This window comes from Molossus molossus, unplaced genomic scaffold (assembly GCF_014108415.1).
Source record: "Molossus molossus isolate mMolMol1 unplaced genomic scaffold, mMolMol1.p scaffold_m16_p_13, whole genome shotgun sequence".
Classification (NCBI taxonomy): Eukaryota; Metazoa; Chordata; class Mammalia; order Chiroptera; family Molossidae; genus Molossus; species Molossus molossus.
In genome coordinates, this window is record NW_023425348.1 from 60,108,757 (window position 1) to 60,133,754 (window position 24,998).

The following is a 24,998-nucleotide window of genomic DNA, read 5'->3' on the forward strand; positions in this document are numbered from 1 at the left end:
AGGGAAGGGAAGCCTGGCACCTGTGGGACACTGGGCCCACTGAGGACATGAACACGGGAACTTTCTCAGCCCCACCGCCATCAGTCTTCAACTGGGGGTGCCAGCCCCATGGGGGGCACCTGAGCACAACACAGATAACAGATCCCCTGTTCCTGGGAATGCTGTGAGATGGATGAGAGCATGCCTCGTGAGCACAGCATGGTGCCTGGTGTCTAGCGAGTGCTCAGTACCTGTGACCTGTTAGAAATCACACACTCCACCCTGGAATGCTGTTTGGAAGGAGCCTTCACAGGAAAGAGCAGTTGCTCATCCCGGCACCCCCAGGGCCCAGAATATACCACCCGACCCCCATTCCTGGGGTTACTCCCTGGGGGCAGGGCGTTCTCTCACCATGGAGTAGGGGTCAAAGCCTTCCTCATATTTCCGGAAATCCTGGAAGCAAAGCCGGGTGTTAGGGCAACAGAGCAGAGGCCTCTAGGAGCCAGAGGTCACTGCAGGAAACAAGCGGAGGACAGAGGAGCCAATGGGGAGCTGGTCAGGGGCAGGGGAGAGAGTGAGGGGGCCAGATGTGGCCCGGCTGGGGGACACAGGGAGGAGGCTGGCAGCCCCAGCTGCCAGCGCACCCCTGGCCAGGGAGAAGCAGAAAGCCTTGGGAAGCACGGGAAGAAGGCTGCCTGGAGCCTGCCCTGTTTCAGTGGGCTGAGCATCTGTGGCTGGCAGGCTCACCGACTGACAGACGTCTAGGTGGCCCAGGCAGTGCCAGCCTTGTTGAAGGTCTTACCTTCCCACAGCCACAGGCCCTCTGACCCTACCTCAGTTTCTCCAAGCACCTTGCGAGGACAGGCTCTGGGGGATGAAGCCCAGCTTTTCTCCACCCAGGGCTCTGATCCCAAAGAAGCACCAGTACTGCTCAAGAGACTGCTCTTCCTGGGGAGTCAGCCACTAGGTGATGGGGCAGGGGGGCAACGGGACTCAGGCGCCACGAGGACAAGCAGGAAGTCCATGCTTGCCCACATGCAGTGTTGTTCTGAACGTAACGCCCATCTAGAAGGCGAGAGGCCTCCCCGGAGCCTTAGCCGGGAAGGAGAGAGGGCCTGCAGCTCAGGGGACCTGGCTTGTGGGGCTTTGGAGACAACGTCCCCAAGAAGTAGACAAGGATGTGAGAACCAGAACACACCACTTTCCTAGGAGTCACACAGCGAGCGGAGCGTGGGGGCCGCAGACTGACGGGCCAGGCACACCAAGCCTGAGAGCAGCAAAACCTCCATTAATCCCCACAGGAAGGTGGGAGCAAAGGAGTGGCCTTGCCGGACAGAGTGGAGCCACCTCCAGCACACAGTTCCCTAGGCCACACGTGTCCCCTAGGGCCTATGGTCAGCATCAGGGGGAGGCCACAGCCACCTCTATGCCCAAGCTCTGGGCACCAGATGATGAATCCCCAGGCATCTGCCTGTCCTCCTTCCCCTCTAGGCTTCATTGCCCCAGCTCAACCCCAAAAGGCCAGGGAGTGTTGAGCCTGGCCCAGCTCTGAGGCCATGACAAGGTCAGTCCATGGGTGTCGGGCAGCAGACGGAAAGGATGCAGCCAATCCAGAAGGAAGAGAGATGATTAGGCAGGATATGAGTCAATGCTCTTTCATGAAGGGCTGTTTCTTCTGCAAGACTTAGCGGTGTTGGCTACGGGCCCGAGAATCCCCCCCTGGGAATCTGTTCTCAGGGGCAGGCCGGATGGCAAGTACTTGTGTTTTGTGTAAATTGAGATCAGAGTCTTATAAGCCATTACAGCTGGTCAGCCTTGAAGAGGGAGCCCCATTCTTCACCCAACAGATGGAGAAACTGAGGCCCAGAGGGTTGACATTCATGGCCAAGGTTACCTAGCCAGTGGGCAACAGAGCAAGGATCCTTGGCCTTTTCACCTTCCTGCCTCTCTCTCTTTGAGACCTGTGTGTGCCCTCAACAATAAGGCCCTTCAAGTCTATGTTATAGTCATTCTGCTTTGAGAAGCAGAATGGCGGAGCATCTAGGAGCCCAACCTCCTGGATTAAAGTCTGGGGTTTGACATTAGCAGGGGCATCACAGGTGTGTTTCCTAATCTCTCTGCTTCAGCTTCTCATCTACGAAATGGGGGTGATAATAGCCCTTAACTTCTAAATTGTTGTAAAGATTAAATGAGTTCATATACATAAGTATTTAGATACAGGGTTGGCACAGCACACCTTCTGTTGGCCACGGCCTGTCACTGCCCAGTCTTGGGCTGGGAGCAGCCTCCTTTGCAGACCCCCGTGTCTCACTGTACAGCCGACACCCCCCCCCCCCCTTAGCTCCCTGCCTATAGTCACATTAGTCTGTGGCTGGGTAGTGGGTTATCTGGCTGCAAGATCTCCTTTCATCTGGGGGTCTCTTTCATTGGTGCTGAGGCAGCCAATCCAGTGGTTGGTTCTATGGATGCAAGCCCCAGGAGGTGGGGAGGATGAGTGGCTGCCTGCCTGACACTCATGGACCAGCAGGGACTTCTACAGGCCTGTGCACAGGAGCATCCTGGGCAGATGGAGGGCCTGGGTCACTACTTCCTCCCAGGTGCCAGGTGGGGCTGGATTAAAACTATGATATGCCTTGAAGGGACAAGACAGAAGGGGCAGGGAGAAACCTTAGTTAGGCACGTAGGGCTGGAGCAAGGGCCCGTCTTGGCCTCTGAGACCCTCTGAGGACTCCCTCTGCCTGTTTCTCTTTGAACAAACAGCAGCAAAAGAGCCAAACCCCCAGGGACCCTGCATGGGGCCCAACAAGCCTAATGTCCCCATCTGATATGAATGAGACCCTTCCCAAGCCCTGGCTGTGGCCATGGGGACACAGCTCTGGCCTGAGGTTCCTGACAGACGGCGCTTCGGGCCACCCGAGAGCTGACCAGCACTCCCAGAGAGAGAAGTCAAAGTGGGAGGCACGGGGGGTGGCAGGGAGGACCACAGACACACAGTGGGTATCGTTTTACTTGTCTGAACGCTGTCTGATAAACCACCATCCTCTTCAACATCTCCTGTGGCTGCCAGAAAAAAGAAAATTCCACGCTGGATGTTACCAATAGGTCTCGTCTGCCCCCTGGTGCCAGACCCCGGGCCTGCCAGCCTGGGGCGGCCCTGCCAACATCCCTTCCCAAACACACACAGCCTGATTTATGTTTCCGCCTGCCCGATGTCCCCAGACACAGCAGCTCCCCAGTTCAGCAGACACCACCCCTTGTCATCAGCCGGAGAACGCAACACAGGTATACCAGCAGGCTTTCCCAGGAGCATGAACTTAGCTCTCTGGGGAGCTGACAGGACGGTCAAAGCTCAGAATCACCATCTGAGCTGCCCTGCCCTGCCATTTGGATAGGGTTTCCTTGAAAGGAGAATTTGAATTCTGGCATAACTGTTCCCACCATGAGTGGAGGCCAGTCTGTGGCTGGTGCCCTGGGGCACTAGCTTGCTCAGCTCTAGGTGGCGAGGGTGGGCAGACCTTCCCACTCCCCCAGGACCACCCCTCGCACTCCCAGTCCCAGTGAGGAGCAAGATGTGGAGTGGAGACAGGGAGCGGATCTGCTTGGCCAGCTGCCCCTCTGAGGGTGGTCCGGGCCACACCATACCATGACAGGCCTTGGGGGCAGAGGCCAGGACAACTGGAATCACTATACATTTTGGCAAGATGGCAACATAGGTAAGAGCTTGGGCTTTGGATTCCGAGTGACTCTGGAGTAAGCAGTAAGTCCAGGCTTTGCCTTGGGCAACCGACTTCAGCTCTCTAAGCTTCCTCAAGTATGAAACAGGGATAACAGCAGGCACTACCTACTGGATTGTTGGGAGGATTAATTAAATGAGACTCTGTAGAGCCCGACACATGTTAGGCTCATAATAAGTCTGAGCTGTTGTTTTTATTACTTCTAGATGAACTCCAGCCTCTTTGGTCAGGTGAGGAACAGGAGTGTCACTGCTCACGGCAACACCACTTATACCTGCGTGGATTCATCTCTTGGCCAGTGAGGGGTTAGGAGATGGCACTTGAAGGAGCTTGTGTCCTACCTCACTGTCCCCCAGCAGAACCCCAGGGAGACCGCCTGGTCTGCTCCTCTGGAGACGCCCCGGAGGGGACCTGAGAGGCTTACCAGGACCTCTGATTTCACGGCTGGCCTGTAGATGAAGTTGGACTCCTGGTGGACCATGACAGGCTTGGAGATGGTGGACACGCCAGGGCCTCGTGGAGGCTGCGGGCTTGGGCAGAAAGTCTATAGGGGTCAGTTTGAGAGAGGGCGCGTGAGGTGATGGCGGGCGCGGCAGGTCCCCCATGCGCTCTGACACACGTGCACACGCACACCATGCCCATGCTGAACCGGCCCAGCCCGTTCACTCTGCCAGAAGTCCTAGGGGTGTGATCTCCAGCAGAGACGAGCGGTCCACTGGCCACAGTCTGCCCTGAAGCCAAAGAAACTACTTGGCTCTAAGGAATCAGGCACTCGAGCCAGAGGCTGGTCATGGGGTTACCAGCAGCCACTGTCACTCAGAGCGTAGGCTTTCAAGGCTTCCTCTCAGGGAACTTGGATGCCGATCAGCCTCCTCCCTCCCTACGGGTTCTCTCTTCTGGCCGCAGTTCTAGTCCCTGGCCGGCACAGAAAGCGCCGCTGATCCTGGCGGGAGAGCCCCGTCTCTGGAGGCTGGTTGTGAGGAGCAGTGAGAGGCACCGGAGAGCGGATGCACCTGCCTGCTTTGCTCTAACCCACTTGGTCCTCTTGGGCAAGACAAGTTCAACTGGGTCCCCACTGACTACCGAGCTCCTTGACTTGACCCAAGGTCCTTCAGGAGCTTCTCTACCTCCGTCTACAGACTCATCCCTTACTCCTTCTCACACTGCCTGACTTCAGCCTCCAAAATGCCAGGCTTTCTGGCCTCAAGGCTTTGCACATGCTCTTTCCTCCTGCTTTACCTGCCCGGGCGTTCACGTGGGTATGTGTGACTGCCTTCAGGAAGCATTCCCTGAGTAGTTCCTCTCCACTCCCACCACTCTCCACGGCACTGTGTTCCCCCATCTCCCTCTGGCAGTGTGGTAGATTCCAGCGTACTTGTCTGTCTTCCCACCAGACTGTGTCGGGCAGAGACAGGGATGCCTATTTTGTGGTGGTGCTCACGTGCCCAGCATAGTGTCTGGCATATAGTGGTTGCTCACTAAACACGCTGCATGAATAAATGCATGACTCAAATGTATAGCGGGCCCAAGGGGCAGTGTCTGGGGGTAGATATGACCCTGAAAACCTTCCCTTGGCAGGTGCTGCGAGGCAGGTACACAAAATGACACAGGTGTTTTTTCCCACCACCTGAGACCTGCTGGTGGCTGGGCTGACAGTGCAGATGTGATCAGCCACATTTCCTGCTGCCGCACTGATGGACGCTTGCCAGGAGCATGTAGAGAGAAGGAAGTTGGGCTGGGTTGGGGGTCCAAGGGCCAAAGTGCTAACTAACAAAACAGTAGCCCCTGGTCTTTGAGTCAGGAGCAACCCTGGCTTCGATGTTGCTTAAGACACTTATGGTCCAGTTTTTCACAAGCTTCTCATGTTGGCTTTTAACTTTTCCTGTGCCCTGATCGGGAATTCACAGAGGGGACTTCGTGATTCCTGGAGCAACCTGAGAAAGCTGGATCCTGCTCTGAATCTTGACCCTGACTCAAAAGTTGGCAGAGGTTTCCTCCAATCTCATGTTTGCAACGTCACCCAAATGTTCTTGTGCCCTGATTTGTCACTGATCACAGTGAATGTCTACTGAGCATCAACTATGTGTCTGCTATACTCCTAAAGTTCACGTGTTAAATCATTTGATCCTCATAATAGGCAGGTGCCATTCCCACTCCCATTTTATGAATGAGGATACCCAGGCTCAGACTGATGAAGTAACACATGCTCAGAGCCATCCAGTCCGTGGTCGAGCCAGGATTCAAACCCAGGCAGCTCCTCCTTGCCATCTTTATGTTCCCTGCACCTGCAATGCCCCTATCCCCATCCTCCAGGTATCACCATCCCTCGAGGCACTGCTCTAAAAGCCTTTACTCTACAGAGGTGCCTGCCACCTCCCACTGGGAGTCTCTCCCACAACATCCAACCTGTGCTGACTTTATAGCTGGATCCTGCCTGCCCAGCTGCTCCCCCTTCAGATGCCAATATCCTGGAGAGCACAGGTAGGGCCAGTCTCCCCTGTGCCTTTTTCAGCACTGCTACCCTCTCCCCTTTACACAGAGAGGCACAAGGCTGGTGCTCAATCAATGATTTTTGAATCAAATTTGTTGAGGAAAAGCTGCCGTCCATCTTGGTGGGGACCACTCACAATAAGGATGTGGCCCTCTGTGCCAGGCTAATTCAGCCACCTGCAAACTTGGTCCTGGCTGAGTGCTGGGAAAAGACATCCCTGGAACAGACAGATGTCTCTTGGTCAGAGCTACAGGGCTCAGGACTCCACCAGGGGTTCAGAGGACGTCCCCCTGACGGTCCTCTGCTGGGAGCTACAGCCTAGCCTGCACCTGGTAATTTCTTACTCTCACTTCCTTCCACCAAGCTCTCCTGAATGCTCTGAGATGCTTCTTCTGCTCGGCACGAGGGACTCAAATCCACGCCAGGAAGGTTAATGGAAACCACTGACCAGGTAGTGCCTGCCCTCCCCCAGCCTCCGCCCCAGCTGCCATGAGCTGCATCAGCTCTGACTCAAGCCTGGCCCCACAGCTACTGGAGCAGAGGAATATTTTTTTCCTTCCATGGACTCAAAGCTCCGTGTCTTCCTTGAGGATTGGCACTACCGATACAGTCTTTGGATTATAAACAATAAGAAATATGTCTTTTTAAGAAAGATCACTGTTCTGCCTCCTGACATCCAAGAAAAAGATCCCTCGTCTTTCAGTAGTGAATTTGAAGATTTCTAGGAATTCTCCATCTTCATCTTTTCTGTAGCTGGGAGATGGCCAGACATTTCTGGGGATTATACTTCAAGCCAACAGAGTTGGCTCGTGCCATAGAAAATGTCACTGCAATGTCCTCATGCTGCATGGGGCAGTGTTATTACTTCATTCACAGAGCTTAAAACTGCGCCCCCAACCCCCCTTCTCCCTGGTACACAGGGGATTCATTTCCCACACTCAAGGCTTTCTAGGTTAATATCAAGAAATGACTCGTGGTGACATAGAGCTCTAGCTATTCAATACAGCCTTGCAAGTACTACACCAAACGCCACCAGCCCACACTAGCCAAGAGGAAGAGAGGGCCATGAACGTCAATACGCTGTTGCTCCTCCCAAGTATCACAGGCACTTCACCATACAATACAGCACTTCACAATCAGCAGATACCATGCACATGCAGGATGTCCACAACATGCAGGCTGGGGGGCTCATTCCTCCCACAGGAGCAGCAGGGGACGTGGGAAACAGCAGCAGCCCTGCCCACTCTTCCTGCTTCCCAGCGCAGCATGCAGGATGGAGGTAGTACCTTTGGGGTGGAAGGGAAGCTCCGTTCAGGGACCGGGGAATTGGCAGGCTTCCCGCTGTGGTTCCTTGCCTCCCAGTCCTCTGTAGGATTGCCTGTGTCCCCAGCACGGAAGGGGTGGTTGCCCAGGGCCTCTTCCAGTGCAGAGGGAAGTGGGCGAGTAGGAGTGAGGTCTTGGGTGGGAATAGATGGTGGGGGAGGGATGGGAATGGGCGGTGGGGTGTGTTGCACCCAGGGTGAGGATGAGGCACTCACACGGCCTGATGATGGAAGGACAGGGGTGGCGGGGACCTTGAGGGGTGGGTTGGAGGGTGGAGGGTGGGGCATCACGGGCAAGGCAGAGGGAATCTTGGGGGGGTAGTAGAACATGTCCAAAGGGATGTCATCCAGGTCAGTGGTGTGGAGGTGCAGCCCGCCAGCAAAGCGTCTCAGGGGTGGGGCCAGGGGAGACATAGAAGGTGGGGGCCCCGTGGTCATCTGGGGGGTTGCAAAGAAGTTCTGTAATCATCTGACTAGTGCTCCACTTCACACTGCATTGAGTACAGGGCTCTTCTCATCGATTTCTCTCATTGCTGGAGACCCACCACCCTCAAACCAGAGCCATGGGGGTGCCATTTCTCTGCCACCTGAGCTCATGCCAGGCAGCTGGTAGGGAATGCTCAAATGTAAGAGGGTCCCAAGTTATGCCATGTGTGGGTGATAAGTAAAGTGACCATATGACTTATCTAAACTGGAACATACTTGGCAGTGAACATGGCACCCTTAGTAATTACGCCAGGACAACGGGCCTAACTGGACCATCTCAGATAAGCTGGGACTTAGTGGTCACTCTGGAGATAAGCCCAGGAAAACAGATCTGTTCACCCTCTTCAAGAGAGAAAGGGGGAGTGAGCTGGTGGGGGTGACACTGGACAGTGGCCATTCTGCCTCCCACTGTCCCCAGGGCAGGTCATGGTGAAGGCAGCAGGGGGGTCTATGTGGAAAGAAGGGTTCTGTTACCTCTGGAATCTCATTGTCAGCAGAGGAAATCTGCTCAAGGCGCGTCTGACAGAGCCTTTCCACCCAATACTGAATCTTTTCGGATTCCTCAAGGTCTTCCCGCTCTGTCTCGGACACCTGGGACCGAGGCCAACGTAAAAAGGAGAGGACACAGGGCACACTTGAGTTACATGCGGCGGCACACTTGGCCAGTAGCACGAAAGCATTTCTTAAAAATTCCAGAGTACTTTTGGGTGTGTCAGCTGCCTAGAAAAAGCCCCAAGCTTGTTTCACCTGGGCCCAGAGGAGGGGGAGTGGGCTGAGGTGTTGGGCGGACTAATGCCACTTGCTGACGAGATCGGAGAAGGCGCTCTTGCTTTGCATGGGATTCGCTGGTCCCCAGCACCCCCATGAACCCTGAAGCTCTTACGATTCTCCAAAAATAGTCCTTTTGTAGGCTCTTAGCACATTTGAGTTTAACTTTACTTTTTTTCCCTTCTAAGACTGCCTTATCCTCAGAAGCACAAGTTCAATTTTTTTTTATTTTGTAGCTAATTTGTTTCTAATGCCAGACCTAATCCCATCACATTTTCCAGGACTTCTCTGGTTTTGTAATGTAATCAGCTTGGTGATCTGATTCATGGAAGCATTAAAGAGAAGCAGAACCAACACTGTCTCAAATAGCTAGGGAGTGAAGGTCACCAACTCACCTAGGAAACAAGAATTACTCATGCTGGATAAACTTGGTCTTGAACTTATAACCTGGGTAGGAGACCAAACTGATTCAGATCTAATGAATGGTGGGTGGAAGGCTAATTTCAGATCTACGTCTAAGCAGAGGGGTGAGCCTCAGACTCACACTCTGATACAGTGAGGGTGGAAGGCACAGACTCAAACCTCTGGCCAGGTGTGTGGAAGGCTAGCCTAAGTCCTACAATCTGGACAGAGAGGTTAGCCTCAGACCCATACCTGAGCAAGGAGGCCAGTCTCAATCCCAAACATACACCTAAGCTAGAAGCTAGTCTCTGATGTCCCCAGGCAGGTGGGACGATCTCACTCTCCACACTAAGGAGGGGGCAGGGCTCGCTCCACACGTGGGGAGAACAGCTCTAGCTGGTTCCCTGGGAGCATGATGGGGAACAACCAAACCGCCTCCCAGGGGTGCTCACCTGGCCCATGAGCAGGACACATACCTCCTGGGCCAGCCGGTTGATCTTCAGCTGCTTTTCCTTTTCCAGCATTTCCTCTTTCTCTTTGTAAAGCTTTTGCTCAAACTCCAGTTCCTTCTTATTCTTTCTCAACTCTTGTAGGCTGTCATACTTGGCTTTCTTATCCTTTCCTTTCTGAGCAGGTGTGGCATTTTTTACATGACAAGGGTTACAAAGTAGCATTGACACTGGCACAGCACCACAAACAGGGCATTCAGTCCTCAGACAACACCAGGCAACCACCCCAAGGTGAGCCCCTCCCCCAGCTCTGCCCCTGGGCATCGGACCGCAGGTTTAGGGCAAGCAGGCTGCTGTTACCCATCACAGAGTAGGAGACAGACACATTCCCTTTGCCAGCCAGAAGAATGGGCTTACTCCTTCACTAACTAGCTGTGTGACTTTGACTAAGTTTCTTAACCTCTCTGGGCCTGATTCACTCACCTCCAAAATGAAGACATACCTGCCCCATAAGCTTGCCATCTAGAGCCAATGAAATAACATCTGTAAAAGTGCTTTATAAACATTAATGCACTGTACAAATGAAAGGCATTGTATTTATTTCCTGGTATCTGGGCACATGCCTTCTCCATTAGTTGGAGAGAAAGGTGTCTCATGTTCAGATGCCACAGACACACCCTGGGAGATTCTGCAGAGCTGGTAAGCCTCATTTGTAGAATTCCTCTGTCCTGAGCTAGAGAAAGTGGGCACCAGCCTTGACCCTGGAGCCCAGAGCCAAGGACATCAGATTTTGCCTTGATGCTTAAGTTCCAGACCATTTCATCCTGGAGAGTCCACCATTCTCTCTGAACTAGGCCCCTGAAATGAGGAGTAGTCAGAAACTGCAAGACTGAGAGTTGGGGTTGCGGGGAGAGAATGCCTAATAGCCTTTCACTGGCTGTCAGGATTCAAGAGGTTGGGGAGGAAGGTGCAGGACTAAATGACGCCCTAGTTTTCCTGTTGGAATTGGACCCACAAAGCCTGTTTTTCTGGCTGCTTCTCCAAAGGAGTAAGGCAGGAAAAGAATTAACATTTATGAACTGCCTATGTGTCAAGGAAATTACATCGATTTTCTCCTATGTAGGTATTATCCTCACTCTCTAGATGAAGGAGCCGAAGCTCAGAGAGGTAAAGTCTCTTGTCCAACATCAAACATCTAGTAAGTGGTGGTGCCAGGATTTAGACCCAAGTCTTCCATGTCCCACAAAATTTCTACTGTGTCCAGATGCTCTGGGGGCACTGGGACCATGGCGGGAGGAAGCGTCAGCTCCGTCACAGTCCAGAGAGGGGCCAGTAGAGAGTCAGCATTCTGGGGAAAGTCTGGGGGAAGGAGGAAACCCACCTGTGGGCTCACCTCCACCCCCAACAAGTTTCCTGGGGCCTGCTCTCAGAATTCCTGAATTACTCCAGCAACAAAGCTCAGGAAAGAAGAATTGAGTTTACCAGCAATAGACACACAAATTTGTCCATAGCTGGAAGGACTTCGGGGGTCATTATGGACTTATGATTGAGTCAACCTGCCTCCTAAGGACAACCTTCACCTCTGTGTGCATGGAATGTGCTTTGGAGATGATCCCACCCCCACCATGTGAGGGATGGGACCCTCCCCCAGAGCCTTCTGTGAGCCACTCGAGAAGATGGCTCTCTTTGCTTCAGAGTCCTGCTTGGTTCCTTGCCTACCCTGTTGACTAGACTCTCAAGTCAGTTGATAGATGAATCCCTGCTATCATGTTATGAATTCAAACAGCAATTCGCCCAAAGGAGCCAGAAACATTCTGCCTGATGGCAGCTAGAATAAGGGCATGGCCTCCCACAGGACCACTGTGATAGGAACGGCCGTTCTGTTGGTTTAAAATAACACACCAGGGCTAAGATTTTAGAGCCGGGACTATTGGGTGGGGCAGGCACATGTGACAGTTTCTATCTCACCTCCAAGAAAGCAGCACCTGCTCACGGATGCAGAAGGGCCAGCTGCCCCAGGGCATTGTCTACTGATCTCATAACAGTCTGCTCCCTATGGGCACTAGGTTGTGTGTGACTCTGCCTCTCCGCCAGACAGTGGGCTCCTGCAAGTAAGGCTGGTCTGCGTGACTTACTTAGTCTTGGTGAAAGGGTTAGTCACAACCATAAGTCCCCAGGCGCTGGCATAGACTTTGTGGGGCCACAGGCCTGGGGTTAGGAATCAAAGACACTGAGTGGTCATGACCATAGACATCCACTTGTATTACTTGGGCCCTGGGTGTCTCACAGGGCTCTGGAGAGAAGGGTGATGGAGTTCCAGAGCCAGCGGGAGGAACTCCATTCTGTTGTCCTCTCAGCTGTCAGTTAAATTCAAGGCACATGTTCCTTTCAGTCTGGACTAAGAGGAGAGTCAGATGGGTGGATGCCTGCTTGCTGCCACTTAGAAACAATGTTCCTCTCTTTTGAAATGAAATGAAAACTGAAATACCAGCTGTTTCTAGAATGCCTGACCTGGTGAACAGGGGGAAACAGGTCTACTTTTTTATCCACAGCACTGTTCAAGGGACATGATCGCTGATGGGAAGTGTGTGTGGAGGAGATGAGCACACACTTCTTTTACCTTTACCTAGTTATCAGTGCTGGGGAAGGATGTGACCTTCCATCTCCTTTAATTACTTTCTCAAGTAGAATCGTGTGTGTGTGTGTGTGTCTAGTTAAATTACATTCTAGTAGAGACAGTGTATAGGAAAGAATTTGAAATCTAACCCAATGAAGCATCCTAAGCCAGAGTCAGCCTGTAAAATGAAAAGGACAGTTTTGCGAGACCAATCCTTTCTGAGGCCACGGCGGTGTGGGAAGGAATCCCGCGAGAGGCTGTGCCCTAGTGCCATACAAACCATGACCTGTGCTCCGGGTGATGTTTGCCCTGTCAGGAAGGATAGTGCTGTCTAGTATCTGAACAGAGGAAGGGGTGGATGCTTCTAGCACATCAGATATTCCCATTTTACACACAGGGAAAAGTTACGTATCATCAAGTTCGCTCGGCTGCCAGGCCTTTGGTTTCTGGAGGCCAGACACCCTGCCAGAAAGAGCCGGTCGGGAGATAATGCCTCATTTGGTTCACCCAGATTTATGCTGATGCACAGATTCCAAATACCAAGTCATCTAGAATGTCTGACCTATAGATATTAACAGCAGCATTTTCATAATCAAATGCCAGAGTGATTTAAAAAAGAAGAAGGATGAGAAAGGTTTATGGGGCCTGGAGATACAGTAATAAGATTTAGAGAGAAAACCCAAGGCCCCAGAGACCAGCAGATTGCATCACCCTGGGCACATGCAGAGATATTTCCAGGGAGAGTTATGACTGGTGTGGCTCTTGGTCTCCACCCCAGGCAGCAAACTCCCGCCTTGGCAGCCTGCCTGTGTCTGGCATAGTCGGTCTCATAATCTGTACGCTGTACACCCGACCTGACATTTCACTGTCTGACCCTGACTTCTGGTCTTGGCCTCCAGTTGCACTCAACAGAACGACAAGTTGGCAGCTTCCTGCCATGCCCCTGCCCCGATGCCCTGTGCCCACTGGGGCGGGTGCTGACCCAGGTGGTGCCTGATGGTGCCTGGGTAGGTTTCACCCCATGAACACTTCCCCCCGTGATGCCTCTGTGACGGTGCCCTGCCGTCTGATGGCAGCCTGACAGAGGCGCAGACACGCTTCGCCCTAAGTGGAAAGGCCAGGTCACACTGTCGAGAGTTGACAGGAAAAGAAACAATGTTTAGAAAAGGCCAAACCCCACAGCAGACTCAGTGGCACACAGCACAGCACTCAGGCCTGTCCTACCTTCCGGATGGTCGGGAATTTGCCATCATAGCGGTAAAACCACCCAAAGGCTGTAACAACACAGAGAGCAAGGCAGTGAGGCCCAGTGCGGCCCAGTCAGTGTCGAGCTAGGGCCGAGGCCAGGGGCTGGCTGCCCGGGAACGCATGCTTTGTGAGACGAAGAGCCGCACAGCGGATCCAGCAGCAGAACTGCGCCCTGTGTCTGACTCTCCACTTACCTGGCCTCACCTGGCTTGTAAAGCAGGCCCAAGACCACCTGCGAGAGGCCCCGGCTGCCGCCCCTGGGCCCGTCAGCGGCCTCTGGCTTTAGAAGCCAGGGCCAGAAAAATCAAAGAGAAAGCCCCTTGGGGGAGGATGAGCTTTCCCAAATCATAGCCACAGCAAAACACAAAGCCCCGTTGAAAGAGAACGAGGCTTTTCCTGACCAACGCCTGGTCCCTCCATCCAAGAAATGGCTCGAGACAAAAGGGAGCCTGGGCCTCTGCCTAGAACTGCTATCAGCCAGAACAAAACAGTCTTGTCTCATAGTCCAGGCCATGTCCTCCACTTTCAACGATGAAAAAGAAAGCAATGATCGGGGTCAGCTCTGGGAAGGACGGCTCAGGCAGCAGCGGGCAGGAGATCGGCCTTCAGAAAAGCATATCTCCATCCAGGCCAGAAAATAGGCACCAGCCCCTGACTTCCTCAGGCTACACCATTATGGGTAGTAGCTTGGACCTGAGCTGCCCAGGCCAGCGGCGAAGCCTTACATAATTACCCACTCTTGACCAGCCTGGGTTCCAGAACAGAAGCTTAAAAGCCCCTTGCTGGCCAAGCACTAAGCCCTAGTTGCTGGATCTTGGGGAGATCTGGGGAGTTCTGGGGAAAGGCCAGAGGATGAACCTGGTTTTGGGCAGCACTTGAATATTTGAGCCCGTGGTTCAGCGTGGTGCTGTGTGCAGCTGACATGTCAGCCTGGCCATGAGTCCTGTTCTCAAGGGTTTGTGTGCACACAGACACCATGTGCTGCCCCCTGGAGCTGGGTGTCTGCAGGGCTGGCGGGAAGGTGGGCAGAGCAAGCGGAGCAGCAAGGCCGGGCAGCAAAGCGGGGGCCGCAAACCTGCTCTCCCTGCGCCTCGGTGCCTCTGTCCGGGTCTTCGGCAGGCTCGGGCTCCACTCCCTGATCATCTACCCAGGAAAACAGGAGGAAGCTGGTGAACCGAGAGGGATTCAAAAGACCAAGAGGACAGAGGTGCTTCCCAGGAGCCTGGGGACCTGGGACCAGCTTCCTCTAGGGGAGCCGTGAGGTCAGGGGCAGGAGCAGGGCTCCAGAGCAGGGTGCAAAGCTTTCTCGCTCTGGGATGGTGCATATAGTGCTTTCAACCTTGGTAGCTTTAGTTTCTCTGTCTGTAAAATGGGCTCACAACAGGGGCCTCGATGTGACAGAGTGAGAAGCATTTTGTGGGGCATTCAGCTGAAACTTGGGAGGTGTGGCACAAGAGACGGGAATATCTGAGTATCACACATGCTTGGTGCCAGACGTACAACGGGAGAACAGATCCTTCTGGCTTCTCACCACCTTTGGAGCTCTGGGTCCCCAGGGGATGTCGGAGCTGTGTGGGTGGACTGGGGGTCCTGAGGAGCTGAGGAGATTCCCAGGGCTAAAGGGGCACATGTGGTCAGGAAGACATGAATTTTGATATTATGGGGAGAATAGCAAACCAACCTGGACTCCGGCCTCCCTGGGATGGTGGAAGGTAGTGTGTAAATCTGCTGCGAGCTATTTATTACTATTTCCAAATATTAATTAGAAGAACTTGCCCAGTAACCTGTGAAAAGGCTAACATCAGGAGCCTTTGTTTTTGTGATTACTCAGCAGTCAGACACTGATGCTTTCTAGCTGACAAGAATGGACTACCTAATCCAACAATGGGGACACACATTGTTACTTAACAGTTTGGTGGGAAAAAAAACTCACCTTCTAAACTACAGGCCTGTTGGGTGTGGGGATCAACTGATGGGATCTTTAATGGTGAAATAAGGTTGGAAATCTCTTGTTTAAACCTCTTCATCTCTCCAGGCATTCTCTAGCTCTGGGATCCTTAATAAAAATCCCTCCTCCTCAGTGGTTTAGCTAAGGAAGTTGTTCTGGGGGCCTCTGTGACAGTGTGTCTCGGACTTGAGGGCCTGGCAGGATGTTGGGATTCTGCTGGGTTGGCCATGGGTAGGCGGGGTGAATTCCTGGGACAGGTGGCAGCGAGGGGAACAGCCCGTCCCAATCACATCATTAGGATGAGTGGCCTTATTTCCTGGGCAAGAGATGCTCCACACTCTTTACCGACTGTTAAAAAATGCAGGGTCTACGCCTCATCGGGCACAGACACCTGAGTCAGGTGTAACCTGTCAGCTAACTGAGTTAAAGAGTGGTCCTCCTGAATGCGGCCTGGTCCTGCTGGCCCGACAAGGCTGAGACCATTCGGCCTCCCAGGAATGCGGAGAAAGGCAGGGATTGCGCTGGCTCAGAGGCCTTCCTGCATTTTCTGACTTATCTCCAGAGGAGAATTAATCGCCGGTGCACATGGAGATGGACGGAAGCAGCAGCTGCCCCAGCTCGGGCTGGCAGACTCCGCTCATCAATCTCAGGCTTCACGGCGTTCCTTTAGAAAACATTTGTATCTTGAACAAAGGGAAAGTTCTCACTCCTTTTATTCAAGAAGCTTGATTTGGTTTTAAAGCACTAAATAAATAGGTAGCTAGAGAAAGGGTTTTTATTTTCCACAGTTCCTGAGTGTGTTTGCTCTGAAGCCAAGGCCCAGTTTCAAGGAAGGTACTAAATTGACTGGGATTACTTTCATGAGAACCAATTAAAATCGATTTCTCTCCTTCTGAAGCTCCTATTTCATGCATTAAGAGCAAATTAACTCCCTGTCTAAAACAGATTATTCATTGGGAATTTAGCTCTGGCTGCATCCTCTACTAATACCAAATGTCACAGGAAAGGCCGATGAGAGTGTGCTTTGTCCCTCGGAGAGGACCCTGAGATGACACTGTGCCTGCTGCCAGGACAAAATGTGCTGGGTGGGAGCTGTTTGCCCTGCACCAGCGAGGGATGAGATGGAACCATCCAGATGCCCCGAACCTCTTCATTGACCCAAGTTGCCGTCCCTCTAGGGCTTGGGATTGATTTAAAGTTGGAGCCAGAGCTGTCCAGGCCCCATCACAGGCTCCCAAATGGCTACCATAGAGCAGAAATGAGGAAACTTGGTTCCTGGGTACAGATTCACTCCAGGTCTGGAGCTGCCCAGGTCGGCTGAGCACAGCCAGCTACAGTAGAACCCGCCCCACGTTAAGTATGATCAAACAGCTATAAAGAGCAGAGGCCAACCAGGCCTTCTGAACTTGTGATTGCCACGGCCCCCACACTGCCTTGCTCCTGGCTCCCCACCATGAGCCCACTTAAGAAGCACTGTGATTGAGCCCCCCAGGTCGCCCTGGTGCTATGAGCTGCCCCTTGGAGAAGCATCCTGGGAGTGGGGTTAAGAGTAGACGGAATGGAAAGAGTTGGTGGAGGCCTGGACTGAAACTGGAGTTGAAAACAGTACAGATGAAGAAAGGAGAAAAAGGAAGAGGGAGCTGAGGCTACAGGATGGCCATCGTTTGGTGCCTGGGAGTCCTGATTCCACCCTTGCAGTGGAGGGACCTTGCAGGGTCCATGCACAGGGATGCAGGTGGAAGGGGCACTTCAGGTAAGCTCCTCCCACAGTTGCCCAGCAACCCTGGACTACCAGAGTCTTCTTTATGTGAGCTCCCTGCCCTCTTTCCTCCTGCTTTTCCTCCTTTAGCCCCAGTTCAGAACCAGGCAGCAAGAAGACACGACACCCAACAAACCAAGATGACCCCATGAACAGTCCACCTTTACCACTGCTCTCCAATCTCTCTTCAGTAGTCCAAGGGCATGGGGAGGGTCCACCTGCCCGTGTCTGTGTTGCTGGGGAGATTCTGGCAGCAGGCCTCCAGGACAAGGAGGACAGACAGATGCCTCCCACCCCAGTGCACTGGCAGACAGCCCCTGGCACATGGCTGCCCCTCCATGAAGGAAATGCAGCCCAGAGAGCCATGGGCTATTCACCTGGGGAGGTGGTGGTGAGTGAAGGGAGACCAGCATCTCTGGACCACCCCTGGGCCCCAGAAGGAAGCCCTCTCCCCACCCACCAGCACATGATACATACACTTTGGCTTGCGAAGGGGCAGAGGGTGCACCTCGGAGGTGATGGTCTTCGGCGAGAGCAACTGTTCCTTCGAGCCCCAATCTTCTTCCCACTGCTTCTGAAACTTCTCTTCCTCCTCCATGATCCTGAAATAAGACCCCCACGCCGTGACTGGAGCCAGAACCTTCACAGGCCCACCTCTGCCTACAGGGAAACCCCAACCAGCCTGGGGAGAGGGCACATGGTCCCAGCTGTGGTGAAGAAGACAAAGTTCTTGGCACGTGTATTCTACATCGAGTGTGAATGCCTCCCTGGCAATTATGTAAGGCTATGTTCTAGTTACTCTAACAGGATGGGCTTTATTAGGACTATGGGATGGCTAAAAATAAAGGAAGAGCCACCAGGGGACAAGAGGGCCCGGTACACCGGGCCTGGAGGTGGCCTCTGGCTGGCTATACTCCCGAGAGCACACTCATGTCCACACACAGACACGTGTGCAGATGCATGGAGCTGAGGCACTCACTGTTCCATCTCCTTCCGGTATCTCTCATTTTCCTCTGCTGCCTTCTGGGCAATTTCCTTTTTCCTTCTGAAACACAAATGAGGATAGGCATGCTGGCGTCTATACAAGAGAGTTAACTCTTCCTTGTAGCTAACTCCTGATTTGGAAAAAGTTTTAAGTATTTCTTTCGGGTTCCCTTCTAAGGATGCCTGGAGCAGCTTTGGATGCTGGTTGTGTGCTCGTGTGTGTGTGTGTGTGTGTGTGTGTGTGTGTGTGTGTGTGTTTACCACCACTAAGCGGAAGAAATTCTGTGCTGTTGAAGCTGGAGTGCAGGTCAATGTGGGCCACACTCCATGCACCCACTTCCAAACACTTAGATCACCAGGCCCCGATGATAGGAGGGCCCAGCCTGAGTGAGGTCCTCCTGGAAGCCAGCCCCAGACCTCAGGGGCAAGGCTGAGCCACTACCCCAGGCCAGGGCTGTGGGAGGAGGTACCAGCAGGGGTGGTTCTACAGGCTAATTCTGTGATAGGACAGAGGGGAAAATCCTGCCCACCTTCCCTTTCTAAATTCTTATGAAGCTCCTAGAATGTACCTGGATTTAGATCTTGACATTGTTTTTGATTTATGAATTGCTCACCCCATTTATTCTCTCAATCCATCATCTCAACTACCCCAAGTCGGGGTGGGAGGCTTATCACCATAGATAGGACAGCCAGACTATGTGGTATGAATAGCAGCTTGGCCACGTGTGACTTTGTACACAGTGGCTTGCCCTCTCTGGGTCTCAGTGTCCCCACCTGTAAAATGGGTTAATGCCATCTATCTCACAGGGCTCTTATGAGAATGACATTAAGTAACATACGCAAGGCCATAATACAACACCAGCCACTTGGTTGGTACTCAACAGATAATAGCTACCGTTAGTAGCATCCCCATATTCCTGAGTCTTGGACATCAGAGGCTTTCTTTGGCAAGGAGGGAGGAGCCCAGTCTGGAGGCAGGGGATGCTTATACTGACCACCACCGGACCCATCCAGTCTGAGAACAGGCATCAGGGAGAGCGTGAGGTCAGCTCAGGACAGTGAGCTGGAAGCACGCGAGTGGGGTCGTACAGTGTTCTGGGAGGGTAGGGAAGGGCGTCCTGACTGGTCACACTCACTGCTGCTCCATCTCCCGCTGCTCCTGGAGGATCTTGTTGGACTCCATCGCCAGCCGCTTCTGCATGAGAAGCTCCTGCCGCTGCAGCTCACGCTGCCTCACCTCCTCCAGCCGCTCCCGCTCCGTCATGAACAGCTCCCGGCCCTCATGGGGAGAAAGAGGCCCCTTGCTCAGTCCCCTGGGGAACCTGGGCTCCCACTGCCACAGCCTGGGGGGCCAAGATGAAGGTTGTCTTCTCATGACCGTGGCCCCAGTGTCAGGCACAATGTGGTTCCTGCTGTCTCTGACCCACATGTCCCCTGGCTGGACAGAGGTCCTCTCTCTCTGCCCTGTCAGAGCTTCAGGGGAGAACTCTTGGCCCTTCTCGGGAGTGTGGGCAGAGATCAGGGCTCTGAGTGGCTGGGCCTGGAGGTCAGGAGTCAGGGAGCCCCCAGCAGCTCATTCTGGACTTACAGCTCCAGCTACGATGGAGATGGTCAGGCTGCGGCTACTCTTCAGCACATTCACGGCCTGCGGGGACAGACGGACAGTCAGCTGAGGCCTAAAGACCAGAGCAACCGAGGCCTCTAGAGAGCACAGAAGGCTTCACACACCATGGCAGGGGGAGGGGGAAAGTGGGCAGAGATGATAACAGCCAGCAGGTGAGGATCCCACATCTCACCTCCTTGTGGTCCAGGTTGGAGAAATCGATGCCATTGACTTCAACAATCTGGTCCCCTGTCTGGGGGAGAAATGGAGAGGGATCAGTGTGTTTGCCCTATCTGTATAATACTCATCTGCAGGAGAGGTTCACCCTGGGGGCTGAGGGCAGAATTTGGGTCTTCCAGTGGCTGCACCTCAGCTCTCCCTGATGAGCAGAGCAGTCAGAAAGCTCTGATGGGGGCCTCCCAGGGCCCATCTACCTCATATCTATTTCATCAGCTGCCAAATATTGTATCATTAGAGGTTCATTCCTTTTGCTGAATTTATGACATTTGCTTTAAAAACTCAGTATATAAACATAGGTGCCTTTGGGCTTCTCATGTAACAGAGGCTGTGCTGAGTCATGACAATTGGTAGCTTACATTTATCAGTCCCTTACTATATGCCAGTTCCAAGCATGTGTATTAATTCATTTAACCTACACAACAGCTCTAGAAGGAAGGCTATTCCCTCATTTTAAAGGAAAGGATTCTGATGCACAAAAAGAGGAAGCAATTTGTCCAAAGTAGAGGTTAAAAGTCCTGGTTCTGGCATCAGACCGCAGAGGTTTGAATTCCAGCCCTCCCGTTCTAGGTATGTGATCTTGGAAAAATCACATACTTTCTTTGGATCTCAGTTTCCTCATCTATAAAATGGCGATAATGATAGTACCTAATTCTCAGAGTTCTCATAACTGTTAAAGGACTTAGAACAATGTCTGACCCAGTAAACACTCTTTGATTATTATTACTACTACAGAGATGGAGAAGACTGTAGAAAGGGTCAAATGCCACCCCCTCTGTGACGCCTTCCCTTCGGGGTGGGTAGGAATCATCAGCCAGTGACTGCCGAGAAAGGGCTGTGTGGGAAGACATGTGCCTCCATCACTGTGTGACCACAGTCTGACCCAGGCTCACTCACCTCCAACCCCACCTCGGCAGACAGGGAGCCAGGCTTCACGCTACTGATGAAGATGCCAGGTTTCTGGATGGGGCCACTGGAAATGCTGGGGAAGAGAAGGAAGTGCAGGTGAGCCTCTGCCTTCAGCGCTTGCTCAGTCTCGGTGCCCTGCCCCCTCGCATGTGTGCCCAGCGCTCTGGCCGCTCAGGATACAGGTCACCCGTGAGCTCAGTACCCAAGGTCTCCACTGTCTACCTGTGGCAATAGCTGCAGACCACTACTTGTAATCCCTCCCCTCTGCCCCTCGTCCAACCTCTCACCCAACATATCACACGTGCTGTTCCTTTTATTCATTTTTTTCGTTATTGATTTTAGAGGGAGAGGAAGAGAGTGATAGAAACATCGATGAGAGAGAACATTGATTGGTCGCCTCCTGCATGTCCCCCACTGGGGATTTGGCCCACAACCTGGGCATGTGCTCTGACCGGGAATTTAACTGGCGACCTCTTGGTGCATGGGTCGATGCTCAACCACTGAGCCAGACCAGCCAGGCACATGTGCTGTTTCTTTTTCTAGCACTTCACTACTCACTGCTTAAGACTCCAATGCTATCTTCTCTACAGGGTTTTAACTAAATGACTCTTCTACCCTATGACTATGCTGTCCCCTTCTCAGCGCTCCTAAAACACCCACAGCTAGGGCGGCATTAGTGCTATAGTCCTCCCTTCCCAGAGCTGTGACAGACATCACTGATCGATCACAGCACTCGTTCCCACCCAGCCTACATACAGCCTTAGAATTCTTTTTTTTTAATCCTTACCAGAGGACATTTTTCCATTTTTTGTTCAGGTAGAGTGGGAGGGAGAGAGAGGAAGAGAGAGAGAGAGAAACATCGACGTGAAAGGAACACATCGACTGGCTGCCACCCGCACGACCAACCAGGGCCGGGGACAAACTGCAACCGAGGTACGTGCCCTTAGCGGGAACTGAACCCAGGTCTCTCAGGACCGCAGGCCGACGCTCTAACCGCTGAGCCAAACCAGCCAGGGCCAGCCTTAGAATTCTTTCCAAAACAGTACACCGGCAGCCACCACTAATTGATTCAAGATAGCAGAATGCAGCTCATTAGCTTCCTTTTCACTCTACTGTAACTATTTATGCAGCTGGCTTTGATATTAGGCTGTAATCCATTAGAAAGGAAGGACTTTTTATCACTTATACTTGGCAGGAAAGTAGTGAGTAAATGTGAATAAAACAATAAGAATAATGTAAACAATAATAGCTAATATTTACCAAATGCTTATTACCAGGCACTACGCCTGGGACTTGACTTCTGTCATCTCATTCCTCCTCACCGTGCGGATATTAGTATCCTCAATGTATAGCGGGGGAAACTGAGGCTCGCAGTGGCTAAGTAACTAGTCCAAGGTTCTGGAGCTCACAGGTGGCAGAGCAGGGGCTGACCCCCAGATCGAGGACTGTAGCACTTGTGTGCTCAACAAGCCCATGCCGTGGGATCGAAGGCCTGTTTGCAATTTCCTGACGGCTTCTTAAGGAAGCCCACAAAGTAATAAGTGACAAGGGAACAGTGACGGAGATGACCAGCAGGACAGGCGCCCTTTACAGTGACTTGAGGGCCTATTAAAGGAACATGGCTCTATCGCTGGGCCCCAGTTTCTTCATCTGTAAAAGGGGTCTGTTAAGAGCTGTGCCCCTAGCCCTACAGGGCTGTTGTGAAGCTCAGAGGGGAAACCAGGCACCAAGAAGTATCATGACCAGTGGAGAGAGATTCCTCAGAAGCAGCAGTGAGAAAGGGGAGAGGCGTCAGGGGCCTACCAGGGTGCGCTGGCCGTGAGTGAGCCCCAGGGCGTGCCTGCCACCCACCTGCAGCCAAGGCCCCGGGAGCCCACCAGGCTGATGAAGACCTTCTTCTCCTTGTTTTCCCGACTCCCTGGGGAGCCCAGGATGCTCCGCCCACCCTGGAGGAAAGAGAATAAGGGTCGCTAGGTGTCACGTGTGCAAATGGCCACTTGAGCTCATAGGCACTGCTGTCCCCACATGAGCCCTATGGTCCTTCTGTCCCCGGGTGTCGGGGTGGTTGTCTGTTCCTGCTGGGCTTGGCTGAGGGCCCACCACCCACAAGGGGCTTCCCGGATGCACTGGGGCCTGTGTGGAGCCCCTGAGGGCACATCCTTAGAGCAGGTCCCCCTGCAGGACTGGCTGCTCCTCCTCGAAGACCAGTCCACGCAGACCCCATCACTGGTGGCCCTGGCCCTTACCTCAGATCCCGACACAAACTGATCCACATACTGCCATTTGAGGGGCTCGTCAGGGGAGCTGATGGGAAGGGAAATGAGAAGGGGGTCATTAAAGAGAGATGTTTGAGGGACCAGGCCGCAAGTCCAGGTCTGACCCATCTGGAGCCCCTGGCCACCCCTGGCTCAGGGGCAGCGCTAGCCTGCAGGAAGCCAGACCCCAGGACTGACGCCAGGAACCTGAGCCCTCAGGGAGGAGTCTGCCTGCAGAGGAGGGTCCTGCTCACCTCTTCACAGGGATCAGGCCGATGTCTGTGGAAGAAAGGCATGGGGGTTAGGACGGCTCCTCTGCTCCCCCTCCTCCCTCAGGAGCAGATTCCCTGCTGCCTACCCCACCTTGCCCCACCACCAGAACCACCCCGTCCCCTGCCTTGTAGCTTCACTCACGTCTCACTTTGATGGACACAGTCTTCTTGGTGCGGATGAGGTTGATGACCTCCTCATGGGTGCACGAGGAGATGGAATACCCGTTGATCCGGACGATCTCGTCCCCTACCTTGGCCACAGACAGAGGGGACAGGCACCAGCTTGAGGGAGCACCAGGCACTGGGCAGGCTCACTGCCAGACGCCCCAGGCCTGCTCTCCAGGAAGGGGATGCTGGCCGCGACTTCCGCGGAAGAGCCTTGATATGTGCCTTAGTGCCTTGTGATGACCAACGCCCCCTCCAACGGCCTGAGGGATCCCAGGATGGTGGCACTTCTTAGTAGTCTTTCTGCCACCCCGTTTTACAGATGAGGAGACCAAGATGGTGGAGGAGGGGCACAGAAAGTGGGTAGCAGAGCGGGAAGTAGGATTCTGTACCCTCACCCTGGTGTTCCTTTCACCCCACTGGGGCACCAGGTTCCAGAATCCATGCAGAGGAACACCTTTCACTCACATTCAAGCAGCTCTTCCCTGGCCTTTGCCCCCCCACCCACCCCCACCCCCCACCCCAAGGAGCAGCTTCCCTGCAACACCATGATTGCATCAGGTGGGGAACGTCCGTGCCTCCGGACTCAAGCGCACATCGCTGACACACACGCGATGCTTTTTTCCATTCTATGGAAACCTGATGGACATTTAATCTGCCACAGCCCTGACCTCTGAATTCCCATTCTTGGCATAAGCAAAGAACAGGAAATGAACACAAGGCTTTGGCATCAGGTGTCCTGGGTTCAAACCCCTGCTTTTATTCTTATTAGCTGTGTGACCTTGGGCAAGTCTATTGAACTTTCTGAATCTGTTTCTCTCATCTGTAAAATGGGAAATGCTGCAAAAATTAAGTGAACGTGAACGTGTAAAGCCAGCTAGTGCCTAGCATCCCAGAAATAATAAATACATGATTGTTATTTTTATTATTAGTTGAACCTGAGCTCTAAATATTCTGATCTGATCCCTCTTCTCAGGGCTTAGACCTCATCAGACCGGGAGAGATGGGGGCTCAGGGGCCTGTGGGGCCAGCCCTGGATATAGATCCGTGGTGAGACTGCTCCCCATTGGACACTGCCTTGGGCTCCTGGGGGTCAGGCCGGAAGCTCCTCATTTAATAACGGCAGGGCTAGAAGGAACCTCAGACATCAGCTAAAACTGAGACCCGGGGAGGTGATGTTTTGTCCAGGTCACACAGCCATTAGCTGTAAAACAGGAACTGACCTTGGAGGCCCCGCTCCAGCCTGAGGCCAGCGCAGGTCAGCCAGGGCTTAGCTCACACCACACGTGCTGGCCCTCCGGGGACTTGTTGTTACATGTCGACTCTCTGTGGGGTCTGGGGGCTGAGTGAGCAGACCGCCCTTGAGGGAG

General features: G+C 53.3%; 1 protein-coding gene across 3 annotated transcripts in view; it reads right to left on the reverse strand.

Moving 5' to 3' along the window:
• The window catches only part of USH1C (USH1 protein network component harmonin), a 46,448-nt gene that overhangs the window by 7,104 nt on the left and 14,346 nt on the right, over positions 1-24,998 (reverse strand). The window contains exons 5-21 of one of the 3 annotated variants that reach the window (XM_036258347.1): positions 23,606-23,714; positions 23,446-23,470; positions 23,183-23,240; positions 22,788-22,882; positions 20,925-21,009; positions 19,984-20,043; positions 19,776-19,832; positions 19,324-19,466; positions 18,183-18,248; positions 17,681-17,805; positions 13,473-13,522; positions 9,659-9,808; positions 8,487-8,603; positions 7,491-7,964; positions 4,138-4,257; positions 2,989-3,039; positions 391-432 (exon numbers count right to left, since the gene is read on the reverse strand). In XM_036258347.1, coding sequence (XP_036114240.1) covers positions 391-432; positions 2,989-3,039; positions 4,138-4,257; positions 7,491-7,964; positions 8,487-8,603; positions 9,659-9,808; positions 13,473-13,522; positions 17,681-17,805; positions 18,183-18,248; positions 19,324-19,466; positions 19,776-19,832; positions 19,984-20,043; positions 20,925-21,009; positions 22,788-22,882; positions 23,183-23,240; positions 23,446-23,470; positions 23,606-23,714 — 1,827 coding nt within the window. Of the gene's footprint in view, positions 1-390; positions 433-2,988; positions 3,040-4,137; positions 4,258-7,490; positions 7,965-8,486; positions 8,604-9,658; positions 9,809-13,472; positions 13,523-14,571; positions 14,640-17,680; positions 17,806-18,182; positions 18,249-19,323; positions 19,467-19,775; positions 19,833-19,983; positions 20,044-20,924; positions 21,010-22,787; positions 22,883-23,182; positions 23,241-23,445; positions 23,471-23,605; positions 23,715-24,998 lie in introns of all 3 variants that reach the window. The other 2 variants (XM_036258348.1, XM_036258349.1) reach the window with 2 other exon arrangements.